General features: G+C 35.1%; 1 protein-coding gene across 4 annotated transcripts in view; it reads right to left on the bottom strand.

Moving 5' to 3' along the window:
• Nucleotides 1-3,527: 3,527 nt before the first annotated feature.
• LOC138712281 (cytochrome b5 reductase 4) overlaps nucleotides 3,528-16,282 on the bottom strand; it is a 50,035-nt gene continuing 37,280 nt past the window's right edge. For all 4 annotated transcript variants that reach the window (XM_069843879.1, XM_069843878.1, XM_069843877.1 and 1 more), the window contains 2 exons: nucleotides 15,583-15,732; nucleotides 3,528-13,878 (listed from right to left, as the gene is read on the bottom strand). In XM_069843879.1, the coding sequence (XP_069699980.1) occupies nucleotides 13,824-13,878; nucleotides 15,583-15,732 (205 nt within the window). In that variant the 3' untranslated portion in view covers nucleotides 3,528-13,823. The remainder of the gene's footprint in view (nucleotides 13,879-15,582; nucleotides 15,733-16,282) is intronic.

Here is a 16,282-nt window from a genome sequence, read left to right as displayed (position 1 = left end):
AAAGAGAGCCTGAAGCAATTATTCACGATGTTTAAGACCAAGTAAAATGAATAGTCATACCTTGAGTAAGTTTGCTTCTGCCTAAGATTGCAACGACCTCACAGTCAATCTTATCACTGCTAATTAATCGACAGAGTTATGTTTTAACATCACATTTTAACTTTACCTTGTTTATTTTTATATCACATCTAGGGAGTGTGCAAACAAAAAATGAATTGATTGCTAAGGAATACTAATATTTATTATTAAAATATTTTTCTGACTCGGTAATTATCTTTCGTAACAATTTCAGTGACATAACGAAGAAGTGTTATCCATTTTAAGTTCTGCCCACTGAATAAATCCCAAACTAAAAATGTTTGCACAACTCATTCTAAGGCTTGTACACTAACAATATGGTCATAGTGCATGCAGAGCTAGAAACAGTAGTTCAGGCTTTAGAGGGGGGTGGGAGGGTTGCAAGTTGGAAAAAGTCCATTATTTTGTTAAATGTCAGGTATCTTATCCTGATACATTTGTGAGTTTGTTTTCTTTCTCAGTTATACAGTTTGGCAACCAAACAATACTTGTTGCTATGGAAATCAAACTGAAAGTTGATAAACTTCTAGACAAGCAGTTTAGAATGACTTACCAAAACTAGCAACACTGACTTGTCAACTATCAGTTGTACAGGCTAATGGGCAGCAATCATGTGCCAACTTATATTAATTAAAGCGTGAATACTAACAAATTTATTTCTTTTTTCCAAAATTTAATCTTCATGTCTTATCTTGAACATAATATTGTGCCGGTATATAGACTATTACTTACCTTCCGTTTACTTACAAGGGACATAAATCTGCCTTGCGTAGATCTATTTTTGCGCATTCGGGAAACAAGTGATGTTAGAGAAACTGCCATCACATCTAGAGCCTCAGAAATTAAGTATAGGTATGAAAATTCATAAATAAGAAGATATATTACGATAAAATAATTCATTCAAAATCATTAGGTTAGTTTAACTTAGGTTAGGTTAGGTTAGGTTAGGTTAGGTCAGGTTAGCTTAGCTTAGCTTAGCTTATAGCGTAAGCCAGTGGTGCATATTCAAGCCCGTATGCCTTGAACCACGTAGCAGGCAGATTGCTCTTCTGCTAAATGGAAATGATTCAGCACAAATTAGAGCTCTTCTGTTGCCCCCATTCCGCAAATCAGGAAATCTGCCTCTAGAGTTGCAACTAAAATTAATTGATGTTTCACATTCTGCACTGCTGAAAGACACGTATAATGACAAGGACTTCTTTAGCTTTTACAATTCCTTACACTATGAATTGTGTCCGAGGATTCGTAATTTTGCAGTGAAAATTAGTACAAGTATATTATGATTTTCAGCAACACATAATGTACCGGTAGGGTTTCATAAACCTAACAAAGCCAAGATTAAAGGCCAAGCTAGTCTATCATGATAAGCACCCTAAGCTTGGATTTGCTTCTTTAAATAACATTTTGCTAGACGTAATGAAGGTGGTGTGAGGTAGAAATCGAAGAAGAGATTCTGGCGAAATTTTATTTTAAAAGGTTATTTTCGCATAACAGTACTTCTTTTATGACGACAATGGTTTAATATTCCAGCAATTTCGAAAATTTATGCGTGAACTTCAATCCGTATTGTAATGTACAAGAAACATTTTGTTGATTATTATTCAAAATTGTAGGGCCTAAATATATAACATCTTCTACTGTTAAATAATTGTATTGCATTTATTAAAAATGTGTAAGTAAAAGTATAAAACGTTATTACATCTCGACTTCATAATGTTAATTTTCTTCACCCTTGTCTTTTGGTCGTTCCTGTTTGTACACCTATCCAACTGCTGCCAGGTAGCACACGGAAGAACCTAAGCTCGTTTGTTCGCAGAATATTTCTCATACATCCCCGGCATAAGCTAATGTTTAACTACTTACAATTTCCATTCAGTGTTTACGTAATTGTAAATGGCCATTGGAATCCAAGAAATAAGCATAAATGGTTCCGTCCAAGAAAGATTTAAGACCTGCTGATCAGAAGGAGAGATGCTCCGATTTTCATAACGTATAAACATCATGATACTTACTAAACTGAGACAAAATAATTATGTACCAAATAACAGAAACATATTCATCCTCTTTGCTGGTACAATATTTTAACAATAAAAGTGAATTACTTGCAACCCTACGTCTTATACATGCACTTCAAGCAATCTTATGAAATTTTCTGTAATTTCTTCTTGAATAAATGTAGCATTTGATTCCACTATAGAAAGTAAAATTGTTTTGTTAATGTTTCAATGTATATTTCACTTCTGGTAGTGTGGAAGAGAAGGCCTAATGGCCGTAACTCTTCCAGAATAAATAAATAAATAAATAAATAAATAAATAAACAAACAAAATATTAAAATTCATAATTCGAAGTTACTTCACTGCAATTAATCTAAAAATTCTTGTAGTTCTGTACTAAAATTATGGTAATATTTTATTATTATTGGTGAGGAAGGCGAAGTTAGGTTAAGGAACGAACAATATCTTTTGAAAGAATGAACATGATATTGTCATAAATATCGTTTTAATGTTAGTAGTTGCAGCTACAAATTTATAGCTAACCATTCATATATAAAGTACAATATTTATCACTATGTACAAAAATTTGTAATTGCTTATTTAGTTAGAATAAGTCCTGCACTTAATGTCCAAAGTGGTTAACTTCTCTAATCACACCAATCAGAATAAAATTTAATCCATATACAAATTCAGTTATCTGTTATCTGGTGATTGAATTCCACGCATTAACCTAAACATCTGTGCATTATTTTGTGTGACTTATCCTTGGTCTAAATGAACTAATTCCAAGCTGTCTTTGAAGGATGAGTGCATCTGTTTGGATTATCAGATCTGTGAATAATAAATACTGTTTCAACTGTCATTAAAGGTTGTGCTCTTACAGTAATGTAGCATCCAACAAGAGAATAAATAACAAAAGACTCTTGCTAATTGATCTCAATGGGAGGTGGGGGGAGGGATAGCAACAAAGAATTGTTCAATAGTTGAGCAGTTTGGACTTTTTCCATTGGTAGTTGTCAAAAATACAAACACACAACCCACTGTGGGGATCAGTCAGACAGGCTAGCTGTTTGTAACAATCCCCACAGTAGATTTTTCACCTAAACACGAAGAGAGATCCATTCTTCGAAACATTGTATGTTTATATTTTTTGACAACTAGCAACATAGACGGAGAGAGAACTATTTCCTTGTGGGAGGGGGCAAAGCAAAACCATAGAATCCTCACAAATCTCCACATAACGGGGTTACAAAGGACATCATTTACCTCCTCCCCCCATTATAGATTGGTACAGTATATCGGAATATGATCATTTAATAAAGGTATTTTTGGGCGGCATATTTCTTACAGTGTTACATCCATATCTGTGATGTTTCAGACCGAAATGTATAGGACTTGAACTGTAGGGCATAACTTAAAACAATCTCCCTCTTTTTCTCTCTCGTACAGAAACACATGCATACATGAATAAAACTACGTAACAGTGCTAACAGAAATTTTTTATATGAAGCTTACCTTCCTGAAGATATCATATGAAATGTAGACTGTAATTATTTTATTTAATCTCGTCTGTAAGTTTACACATTATACCGCGATCACTTTTCTTTTTTCTGCATTGCTGTGCAGTATGTTATTCATATTTCTCCAAGTAGTGGCCTGAACACCTGCAGACTTCTAACACATGAGTACAGGCTGTTACAAAAGAAACATTACAGTGCTTCCGTTCCTCAAACGAGGTTTAGAAATTCTTATACATTCAGAAATTTAAAATATATATGATAGTCCAGACACATGATCTGAAGACATGAATTCGTCAATTTAAGCACAGAAACTTAATCACAAATAAAAGCAAGAAAAATCTTTTGAATTCAATACCTTCTAACAATAGAAAAAAAAAAAAAGAGTTGAGATAACTTTAGTGAGGTAGTGCCCTCCCATAACTCTGCCTATGACTAACAATAAAAAAAGTCCAAACTTTTCAGTTATTGAACTCTTGCTAATGTACATGTATTCTTTGAAGCTTGCTGTCAGTGTAAATGTTGTTGTTAATTACACCTGGTAAGGTTTATCTTGTCTCAGTAGCAATAAAACCAAGTCCCTTCAAATGAGGGTGGAGATTATAGGAGGGTCGTAAATTTTCAGGATTCCTTTCAAAACCTTGTTATTGTACAGGCTGCCGGAACTCAGTTTCTTGTAAGACAAGCTCAGTGACGGAACTACACAGTACGAAGAGAGATATTTTGTTACTTTATTTTGTGCTACAGAATGTATCAACTAGTCCCTTCCGCCACTGGCATTGCTTCACCCCCCCATCGCAATAACAACACAGACGAGGTAAGACATATCTCCTTTCTTTCTCTTTTCACAGTGAGAGAAGATTCATCATACAGGCTTTAATGCTGGGTTCTTGACAATAAAGCCATTATTTCTCAGACAAAGTGGATTTAGACGAAATGTGCGAGAGAAGTGGCGATGAAAATGTTTGTGGAGTTGAGCAGATTCAGACTTTAATGTGAAGACAGCTGAGGTTCAAATAAAACTGAAACTATAAGGCGAAGAAGTGAAGGATAGGCTCTAAAAAAATAGTGGTGCCGAAAATAATGAAATCTATCAGTCATCTTCCCAGTAGTTCGGAAGAATTCCGTCATCCTCATGATGAAGAAACTGATACAATAGCGGAAGAGCTGAACTTCGTACCTGTCAGGCACTGCATAGTAACTTACTTACTTACTGGCTTTTAAGGAACAAAGTTATTAATATTATCAGTCCAAGTGGGAATCGAACCCGCTCCTGAGTGCAACTCAGTAGGCAAGTGCCTTAGCCAACAGAGCTACGCCGGAGGCTTCCTCATACTATTCATGATATTGAATGCACACTCCACAAAACAATTGCATGCAGAAATAACACGTATCGAACTACCATTGTTATATGTGGAGATTTTTCTGACGCATCCTTATCCTGAAAATATTTACACTATCTTATAAAACTTGTCAAAAATGTTCATCTTTCACAAAGGAAGAAGCCACAGCATTTAACAAGCACAGTTCATCATAGAGTATATCTCCATCTAGTTGCAGCCTTAGTTTTTGTCGAATACTTAAAATTTCTTCCACTTTTGGTGTACATATATAATTTATTTCCAAGAAATAGTCTGCCCAGGCATCCTGGGTTGCCAAAAACACAGAATAACATACATATAAGAATAATAACGATTACAGTAAACTAGAAGAGTCAAATTGAAATGTGAACTAGGAGCTTAAATTTAAGAAATAATAAATTTGTACATATATTGTAACAAGCACACAGTAACGGTTAGAAAGAGGGGGGATTATGATATTCCGTATAAATGATTTTTCAGAATCGCCACAGACCCTTTAATGCTAGAAGTAATTATTTTTGGAATGATGTCATGGATTCCAAATGTTTTGATAGTGTTTACAGTTGATGGTGCCCCTCGCTCCGATCATTAAACCATGTACTTCCCAGGTGCCTTCCATCTGATATTTTTCTCGAAAATACGGAATAGTAGGCTCATAAATTTGTTGTTTCACTTTGTTGACCTCAGATGGTTGGGTCTGGCTCATCTCAAATCTAACAGTTGGGTCCAGTATAAAGCCTTTACTATTAGTCTTGTCCACAGCCACGATGTCCGCTCTTCTAATTCCGCCACCTTCAGACGCAACGCAGTGCACGTCTTCATGGACCTCGAAGGATCTTTTTCTAAGGGCTTGTGCTATTAGTTTTCGGATGTTATGACGGCGTGAATTTCTCAGGAGTTCTCCATGCTGACAGGATTCTAGGATATGTGCTAAGGTTTCAATCCCGTTGCAGTATCTGCAACGGAAACCGTCCAAGGATCTCCCATGAAGCCTTCTCACTGGTGCTACGTTAGCATTCATCTTAATTGTGTCCCGCCATTCAGAGGAAGACAGACCCTCCTTAGAAAAAATCCATTTATTTCCGGGAGTATATTCTTGAAATAAAATAACACCTTTTCCTTTGTGTGGAAGCGCACACCATTTGTCGTACTCTTGTTTCCTAAGATTTTTAGGCTGAAGAATACTTGAGAATTCCCATATTATCTTTAGCTGCTCTGAATTAAAGTTAAAATGTCCCACGAAATAAAGTAAAATCTCTTTTAGTATAATTATATGATAAAAGCTGTTATCACAAGTTCTAAAATTCATTTAATAAAATTACCGGGCACAAGTAGGGTCGGTAAGGGGTTGATACCAGCCACTGGTCTTATGTTGAAATCCACCAAAATTTCTGGCTATGCAGGTGAAATACTCGCCAGTTGGCAACCCTACTTTAGATGTCCTAATATTTCGACTTCAAAAAGTGGCAATCCTATACACAACCTAGAACAACGCCATGGTTATTCTTATTTGAATTCAAATTACTTACATAAATATGGACGAGGCCTAAAGGAGGAACTAATATTGGGATCCTGAAGTTTAGAGGTTATTCCATGCAGGTGAAATACTGGCAAGTTGGCAACCCTACTTTAGATGTCCTAATATTTCGACTTCAAAAAGTGGCAATCCTATACACAACCTAGAACAACGCCATGTTTATTCTTATTTGAATTCAAATTACTTACATAAATATGGACGAGGCCTAAAGGAGGAACTAATATTGGGATCCTGAAGTTTAGAGGTTATTCCATGCACGTGAAATACTGGCAAGTTGGCAACTCTACTTTAGATGTCCTAATATTTCGACTTCAAAAAGTGGCAATCCTATACACAACCTAGAACAACGCCATGTTTATTCTTATTTGAATCCAAATAACTTACATAAATATGGACTAGGCCTAAAGGAGGAACTAATATTGGGATCCTGAAGTTTAGAGGTTATTCCATGCAGGTGAAATACTGGCAAGTTGGCAACCCTACTTTAGATGTCCTAATATTTCGACTTCAAAAAGTGGCAATCCTATACACAATCTAGAACAACGCCATGTTTATTCTTATTTGAATTCAAATTACATAAATATGGACGAGGCCTAAAGAAGGAACTAATATTGGGATCCTGAAGTTTAGAGGTTATTCCATGCACGTGAAATACTGGCAAGTTGGCAACCCTACTTTAGATGTCCTAATATTTCGACTTCAAAAAGTGGCAATCCTATACACAACCTAGAACAACGCCATGTTTATTCTTATTTGAATTCAAATTACTTACATAAATATGGACGAGGCCTAAAGGAGGAACTAATATTGGGATCCTGAAGTTTAGAGGTTATTCCATGCAGGTGAAATACTGGCAAGTTGGCAACCCTATTTTAGATGTCCTAATATTTCGACTTCAAAAAGTGGCAATCCTATACACAACCTAGAACAATGCCATGTTTATTCTTATTTGAATCCAAATAACTTACATAAATATGGACGAGGCCTAAAGGAGGAACTAATATTGGGATCCTGAAGTTTAGGGGTTATTCCATGCAGGTGAAATACTGGCAAGTTGGCAACCCTACTTTAGATGTCCTAATATTTCGACTTCAAAAAGTGGCAATCCTATACACAACCTAGAACAACGCCATGTTTATTCTTATTTGAATTCAAATTACTTACATAAATATGGACGAGGCCTAAAGGAGGAACTAATATTGGGATCCTGAAGTTTAGAGGTTATTCCATGCAGGTGAAATACTGGCAAGTTGGCAACCCTACTTTAGATGTCCTAATATTTCGACTTCAAAAAGTGGCAATCCTATACACAATCTAGAACAACGCCATGTTTATTCTTATTTGAATTCAAATTACTTACATAAATATGGACGAGGCCTAAAGGAGGAACTAATATTGGGATCCTGAAGTTTAGAGGTTATTCCATGCACGTGAAATACTGGCAAGTTGGCAACCCTACTTTAGATGTCCTAATATTTCGACTTCAAAAAGTGGCAATCCTATACACAACCTAGAACAACGCCATGTTTATTCTTATTTGAATTCAAATTACATAAATATGTACGAGGCCTAAAGGAGGAACTAATATTGGGATCCTGAAGTTTAGAGGTTATTCCATGCAGGTGAAATACTGGCAAGTTGGCAACCCTACTTTAGATGTCCTAATATTTCGACTTCAAAAAGTGGCAATCCTATACACAACCTAGAACAACACCATGTTTATTCTTATTTGAATTCAAATTACTTACATAAATATGGACGAGGCCTAAAGGAGGAACTAATATTGGGATCCTGAAGTTTAGGGGTTATTCCATGCAGGTGAAATACTGGCAAGTTGGCAACCCTACTTTAGATGTCCTAATATTTCGACTTCAAAAAGTGGCAATCCTATACACAACCTAGAACAACGCCATGTTTATTCTTATTTGAATTCAAATTACTTACATAAATACGGACGAGGCCTAAAGGAGGAATATTGGGATCCTGAAGTTTAGAGGTTATGTACCAACACCTATGGTATGACAATGCTTAGTAATGTCATGGATTCAATCACTGAAATTTACAATGACATTTCTCTTATCCAATCCTGATGCTAGAACTTCAAGATAACCACTCACATCCATTTCGTGTCAGGATTTAGAAAGTACGGGTCTCTTTTCTGTGCCTATATGTGCATGATGGCATAGTGCATTGTTAACCAATGAACATGTATTTAGATTCTACATGTATGCAATTACGTACTCCTCCTGGCCCAATTTTACAATATTCTAATACTAAAGTGCCGACAAAGCTCACATAAACGATTCCAAGACATGCTGAAATATTTTTAAATACTTATTTCCTGAATTCTCAAAATGTAATTTCTTTTAAAAATACTTTTGCTTTCATGATTTAAGAAGGTCCTACCATGAAACCATCGCTGAAGAACCTATTTTTGTCATCATACACAGAAATTTTCCCATTATTTGAGACAGAATATCTCTAAGGAAATTTCATCACTGCAAGAACATTTGAAAGAAAAGGTGAACATATAGAGGACCATTCTTAGATTGAGATCAGCGAGATTTTGTCCTCTTCTTCTGTCTAAAATATACAGAGTGATTTATATAGAACTAACACATTTCTTTCTTTCTTTATTTCAAAACGAATGATGCTAGCCACCTCAAATGTAGAGTATCTTTGGGAGATTACTAACCTCTATAGAACTGGCCCCGGAACAATTTTTCCTTGAAATTATTCAAACCTGCTTTACAGGGAGCTACCTGAAAGCCAGATTTGCATACTACCAACTGGATGTTCATCTCACAAGCAAACGTTCTGATGTGGGCAGATAAAAAAGTTAATTTTTTTTCTTCCACCATGTTAGCCTAATAATGTCAAAAGTAGTGCTTATACAGATTTTGGCCACTCGACCACAATTACGAGGGCTGTAAAAAAATAAGTTCGCCAGGAGTCATTAATAGGAAAAAAAAACACAATTTCATAGGATAAATTTATTGGAACAGACACAGCAATTGTTGAGTTATTTTTCAACATAATTTCCATCGGAATTGAGACATTTCTCATATCATGGGATCAACAGAGAGGTGCAGACGCAGTCAAACGCTGGTTCCAATCTGAGGCGGCTGACTTCTGCGACAAAAAATTGATTCCATGGTATGACAAATGTCTCAATTCTAGTGGGGGATATGCTGTATCTGTTTCAATAAATATTTCCATGCAATTGTGCTTTTTTATATAAACGGCCCCAGGGAAAATCACTTTCTGGACGGCCTCGTAATTGCGATCGAGTGGCCAAAATTTGTATAAGCACTTCTTTTGACATTATTAACATGGTGAAAGAAAAAAAATTAACTTTTTTATCTGCTCCCATCAGAACGTTTGCTTGTCAGATTAAAACCTATCTTCCCCCTTCATACTCATTTGTGATATAGCTACAGCACATGATGAGATCACAGGATAGGTCTTGCCTCCTCTACTCTAGTGGTGAATGCACAGATGGCAGCAATAATATGACGACGACGATGATGATAAAAATGGACTACAGAAAAGAGAAAATCAATAAGAAAATCGAAAAGAACAAGGAGGTAAAAAGGAACTTGAAAGAGAAAGAGACGAAAGGGAAATTATATTGATGGTAAGACCAATGAGGAAGATGAGGCAAGGTACAAGGGGAAGAAAACGAGATATAAGAGGAGGACGAAACAGGTATGCAATGATACTTCAACTTGAGTAGGAACTGTTAGTAAAGACATCCCCTATAAATGCCATGAAGGCACATGCAGGACATGAAGGAAGAGCTCCATGTTTTCAACAATATCAATATTGCAATGAGATAATGTGGTCAGCAAAACTCTCCGACCACTTTTTAGGCAGGCACTCCATTTGACTGGAGGCTGAATGGACAATGGGGCCATTTTGGAAGTTTGGAAACGAGAAAAATCCCGCCACCACCTTGAATTGAACCCAGTAGTCTCCAGTTCATAGCCAGTTGCTCTACCAAGATCTGGAACTGTACTCTAGCATGAGTTTGATACTCGCTTGGGTAATTATTTTCGTCGGGTTTTTTCCGAGGTTTTCCCCTCACTGTAAGGCAAGTATCAGGTAATCACACGACGAATTCTTTCTCTGATTTCGCTATCACCAATTCCTTCGATGTTAAATAATCTAGTAGTTGCTACAACATCATTAAATAGCCAAATAAAAAAATATTTTGTGCGAGATCGTGCGTATTTGCTTGGTTTCCGCACAAAACCAATCTGCGGAAAGTATAAAATTCCACATTCAGTATTCCCACCTAACACACATAACAATTTCCCTCTTCTTACCGCTTAAGTGACATATTGATTTTACTGCTTTAGGCTTTTAACATATTATTTTTAGAGACGTTCAATATAGTAATAATTATAAATTGGAAACTTACCACTGCAATTTCACCTAAATTGCACTGTTAATTATTGTTTTTAAATATTTGCAAAAATTAAGTAAACTCTACAACTCCACTAAAGTTACTGCATTCGCGATGCAAGTAACATTAAGGAGGCCGTGAAAAAATCAACAAATCAACTTGCCGATGTTATTACTACACTATGTTATATAAATAATATTGTTAAAATATTAAAATGAAAAATAAATCATTACATAACCTTACCGTTTGTTTTAAGTTCGCATTTATAGACTGGGGGAAAAAAAAAGACAGATGTATATCACGGCCTGCTGGAGTATAGTAAACATAGAAAACATTTTAAAGCAACAATGTTGAAGATAGATATTTTTGTTTTGCAAATTTTCCGTCATTGAACAGAAACCAAGATGGAGATTTCATTGCAACTAATTAGAAATTCCTCTTTCAGGTATGTAATAAACGATCTTCGCACAAAATAATGTACGATACACGAGCAGTATGTTTTCTTTCAATTCTCGGAAATTAAAAAAGCTCAACTACGTTTCGCTTTTTCAAACTTTTCCTCGAACATGAAAACTTCAACATACCGCTCTTATAACGCATATTACTATAGTATAAATTTCTTCATTGTTCTATATACACTTTTAACACTTACCTAATCACTGATTAAATTTGTAACTTCTTTGCTGTGTTAATATGAGGAATTTATCTGGTTGACTAATTTCGAAGTGATATTCTTCATTGTCTGAAGCCTTTAAGTGTTAAAAGTGTATATAGAACAATGAAGAATCAAGATGAAACAAGTCATTTAACACATAAAGACTAGGCTTCAGACAATGAAGAATATCACTTCGAAACTAGTCAGCCTGGTAAATTCTTCATATTAACACGGTAAGGAAGTTACAAAGTTAATCAGAGAGAATAAATTTCTGTTATGAATCGTAATTTTGAGGCACATACACTTCTGTATCCATGACCTCAGACTCTTCCAGGAATGTACTGATTATGCAATTTGTTTTTGATCGAGAAGAAGAGTAAAGAGATTAAAGCAAACAATTTCAAGCTAATCTCATATTTGTAACTCTATATGCATAAATAAATCTGTGTTCTGATTCTAAACGGAGCTGCCAATTGAAAACTTAAGGGTGGTTCACAATAAACCGAGAACGAGAACCAGAGTGAAAACGAGAAGCAGAAAACGTGAATACGAAAATTTTTGATTCACAATAAACCAAGAATGTATACGACTATGCATATCGATATGCATGTCAATAACGATATGTAAAGTCAATATTACGCATTCTGATGTTATTTGTGTATAACTGATCAATGGCGGTCTCTCATGAGTACAAGGCAGCCAACATAAACACAGGTTAACCAACTTCGAAATTTCAACGGTACTATAAATATGCCCATTCATCTTTATTATCACAACCTATTTTAAGTCTACCATAACGGAAAATAATTAGAGAAGAAACATTTGTAATAGAACAAAAATGAACACAACAGTAGTTATTGAATTGAAGCATGAATATGTAGTGTGTAATACAACCAATACAGTAATAAAATATGATTCACTTACGATCGGTGTTCAAAGATGCAGCTATTGAAAGCCACATATTCTCCTTCATTTTCTCATCTTTATACGAGGCGCGCCACTTATCGTAAACGTGAGGACTTTCCTCAACACTCAATCTTAGAATCTCATCAATAAAACTTGCACAGAACAAAGCACAGCACAGAACAAAATAATGCATAGGTTATATCACAGTCTTCTTGCTACAAAATATACGACGACAACATAGCTTTCAGATGGCAATAGAATGAATCTAGTGAGCTGTGATCGGAAACGTGAACGCCAAAGTTGAAACTTGGCCAACTCTCCGTTCCCGATCCCGGGCTCCGGCAAGCTTTTCGTTAATTGTGAATGCTCACATTTAAATGTACACATTTTAACAATTTTACTGTTTTCGTTCCGATTCTCGTTTCCGGTATATTGTGAACCAGCCTTTACACTCACTTGTTTTTGTTATTTAAAAACGTGTCTTATCCAATTGAATTGGAAATGTTAAATGTCAGACTGAAGTTAAATTTTGTGCTTTAAAGTTCATGTTTAAGGTGAATTACAGTATAATATTTCTGGTGAAAAATATTATTCCAAAATTACTCGAAATTCATCTCATGAAAATGTGTCACTTTTCGTTACAACAATTTACATTTGCTGCTAAAAGGGTGTGAATCTTTACAAATACCTCCCAAGAGGAAAATGACTAGAGAACTGGTCCAAACTCATTTGTACTATTTTAGCAAAACTTTGTTAGGTAACATTTCTATTTAATACCGAGATATAAAGTCCGAATGAGAAATGATAGAACGAATATTTCAATTTAAGTTATTAATAGAAATGGTTTATATATAATATTTGACTATTTCTAAATTACGCAATTTCTTTATACTGAAATGCACAAATGCAAGCCAAACGTAAACATATTTCCAAATAATTCCTTGAAGCTTGTACTATTTTACTTCAACAGTTTTGTGACAAAATTATTTTTCAAAGGAAAACTACGCAATAGAAACAGCTCATAGTACGATATTTTCCTATCCGTACAAGAACAATACATGCCTTGAAAGTAAAATTCAGAAAACAACAATTTTCTATTTAAAAAATATATAATTATATACATCCGATTTATATTATAATAATTTTACCTACAGCATTCGCCCAAAATTAAAACTGTTTCATGATGCTGATCTTGGTCCACCTTGGGTTCACTTAATTCGAAGCTGACAGGAACATTCTATATTTTCTCCAGTGCTATTTTAGGAATCTGCCTGGCTCTCACACAGTCTCGTGGCAAATGAAGGAAGTGGCAGTGTTGTCAGTGTAAGCTTGAAAGTACATCTATCTCTTCTCCAGCAATCTTTCCTCAGCCTTGGAAGACATAACACAAATTTTCCGGATGCTGCATTTCTCCCAGAAATCTGCAAAATCACAGCAAATCAAGCCTTATACTTTCGAAATATACGTATAACCAGCAGAATTGAGTTATCACTAGCCTGTCTATAAAGAAAATTTCAGTCTGATAGAAAGTTTTAAATTTTTTTCCGAAATAGCCAATAGTAAACATTATTAGCAGCCCCAATAGCTATGCACTTCTTTTACGCGTTTTTACCATTGTTACGATTATCACCTTTTACCCTCAAACTCTCCCAGTGTTTATATCCGTTTCCGGTTAGATGACACTCTTTGGACACTACTCTTGCCCCTCTCATTCTCGCAAACAATATCCTGTTCACGGCAAGTTGAGAACACAATAATTCACTGTAAGGGCTATTCCATATGAAATCGATCAGTAAAAAACCTCGCATTTTTTTTATTTCCTAATTTTTTCCCTATTTATAGAAGGTGCTGAGGAGAGTGCATTTGCAAAAATATACTATCGAAAGTCAAACGGTTTTCGTATTGTTGAGCGACAAATGTAACATATTTTAGAAAAACAAGCCTCTTTCAGCGCTCAGAACTCTGGAACCATTCACTGTCGAACATTGAACGAGAGCTCATTTTGAAGCTGACATTTGGTAGGTTATGATAAGAAGTAATCCTTATTTTTATTGTGTACAGAGAGACAGATAATCTGATTTTACTTACTTTTAGGCTTTTTGATCATTTGTAAAAATGTAAAAAAATATTAAGAAAAAACCTTGCATTATTAAGAGAAATTCGGTATTGTTTGCTTACTGGTACGGCAATAAGTTTCGAGGGTATTAAATAAATTATTTTCACACGCCTAGACTTGAATGACGCAGTACCGCACACACTGGCCGAGAGCTGAAGATAAGCGAGTGTTGGGCGTCATTTTACTCCTGTGTTTATGAAAACTTGTGATAAAGCTAGCCCAGCTATGCGCTACTAGACAAAAATCACGTGTTTGTTTCCTGGCCTTGCTTATCTGGGCTAGTATTTTCAATACTTTCTTATCAACATACCATCAGTAAAAAATGTGTTTACTTGTACTTTCAATGCGGAATCTAACTATATATTTTTTAAATATTTTTTCCTAAGCAAAGGCGTCTTTATGAGGAAAAATCTAAATTTCTCCATTTCCATAAAAAGTAGGAAAATCTGTTTATATGTCAATATAAACTTCAATTTCTCAGCATCAAAATAAACCATGATTTTGATCATTGGGTGAAAGGGTTTCGAAACTACAACAGTTTAAAGTTGCAAATTTTATGAAAATACGATAAATTTAAATATTTTTAATTTAAACACTATGAAGTTCTGATGCCTCAAACTTTGCACAAAGCATTTATCACAGTTCTCTACGTACAAAAAAGTTTCATTGTATTTAGAAATTGTAAGGTCAATTTTCTCTATATTTCGGTCGATTTGAGATGGAATAGCTCATAAGTTGTACTTTTTTTCGCTCTGATACTTCTGAAGTCTTTGGTCCAGTGTAATTTACTTGAAGGCAATGCAATGAGGTAAGTAATTTCTTGAATTTGTGCTGCAAATATTATAAATTGTCGACTAAGTCTTAACAGGTTTGCATAAGTGAAATGTCAAAGAAACCAACAGATTCAAGATAAAAACAGATGACGACGATGAATTTTACTTACAACATACAGAGAGTTTTTGTTGGTAACTAGCTATTAAAAGTTTAAAGCACTAATGTAGCCACACACCTGACAGCTGCCTTCCTAAAGGAATCAGGACCACATACACACACAAAGCTATCCTTTTGCACAATGCTTTGCAGGATCTCCAGAGTCAGCTCACATGTTGGTCCTCTCCAGTCACTGTCTGGCTCTATCAATATGTGAGTGACGGAGAATCTGTGTTAGGGATAAATAAAACAGTTTTAAATTTAGAGTTTGTTAATTAGGAACCACACTACTGGCTTTTATAAAAATAAGAGAGATCCATAAACAACAGAACTTCACTTAGATAATCGATACTTTTATACAGGGAACTGATAGAATTTCACATTACAACTGTAAAGCAAAATATGATAATTTGCAACATAAAAAAATATTTTGAAAAGTTTCAATATCGGATAAATGTGTATATTTACACTTACTATATTATTTTTTAATCAATCAATTTTATTATTATGGTTACCGGTACCTATTAATTCTTACTGATAAATGTTGTTGTTTTCTAATGCCAGGCGTTTGACAATAAAGTCATTTGACCTTTTGCACTCCAATGTTTTTCGAAGATATTATCATGGCCAGCCACTGAAGCACAGATTTTGAGGTGTTCCGAATCCATTTCTTGGTTGAGTTGCACAATGGGCAGTTAGGGGACTGATATATTCCAATTCTATGCAGGTGTTTGGCCAAACAATCATGGCCTGTTGCCAATCTAAATGCAGCTACAGAC

This window comes from Periplaneta americana, chromosome 13 (genome assembly GCF_040183065.1).
Source record: "Periplaneta americana isolate PAMFEO1 chromosome 13, P.americana_PAMFEO1_priV1, whole genome shotgun sequence".
Taxonomy (NCBI): Eukaryota; Metazoa; Arthropoda; class Insecta; order Blattodea; family Blattidae; genus Periplaneta; species Periplaneta americana.
The sequence above is the reverse complement of the archived record's forward strand: the minus strand, read 5'-3'. Positions and strand labels throughout refer to the sequence as shown.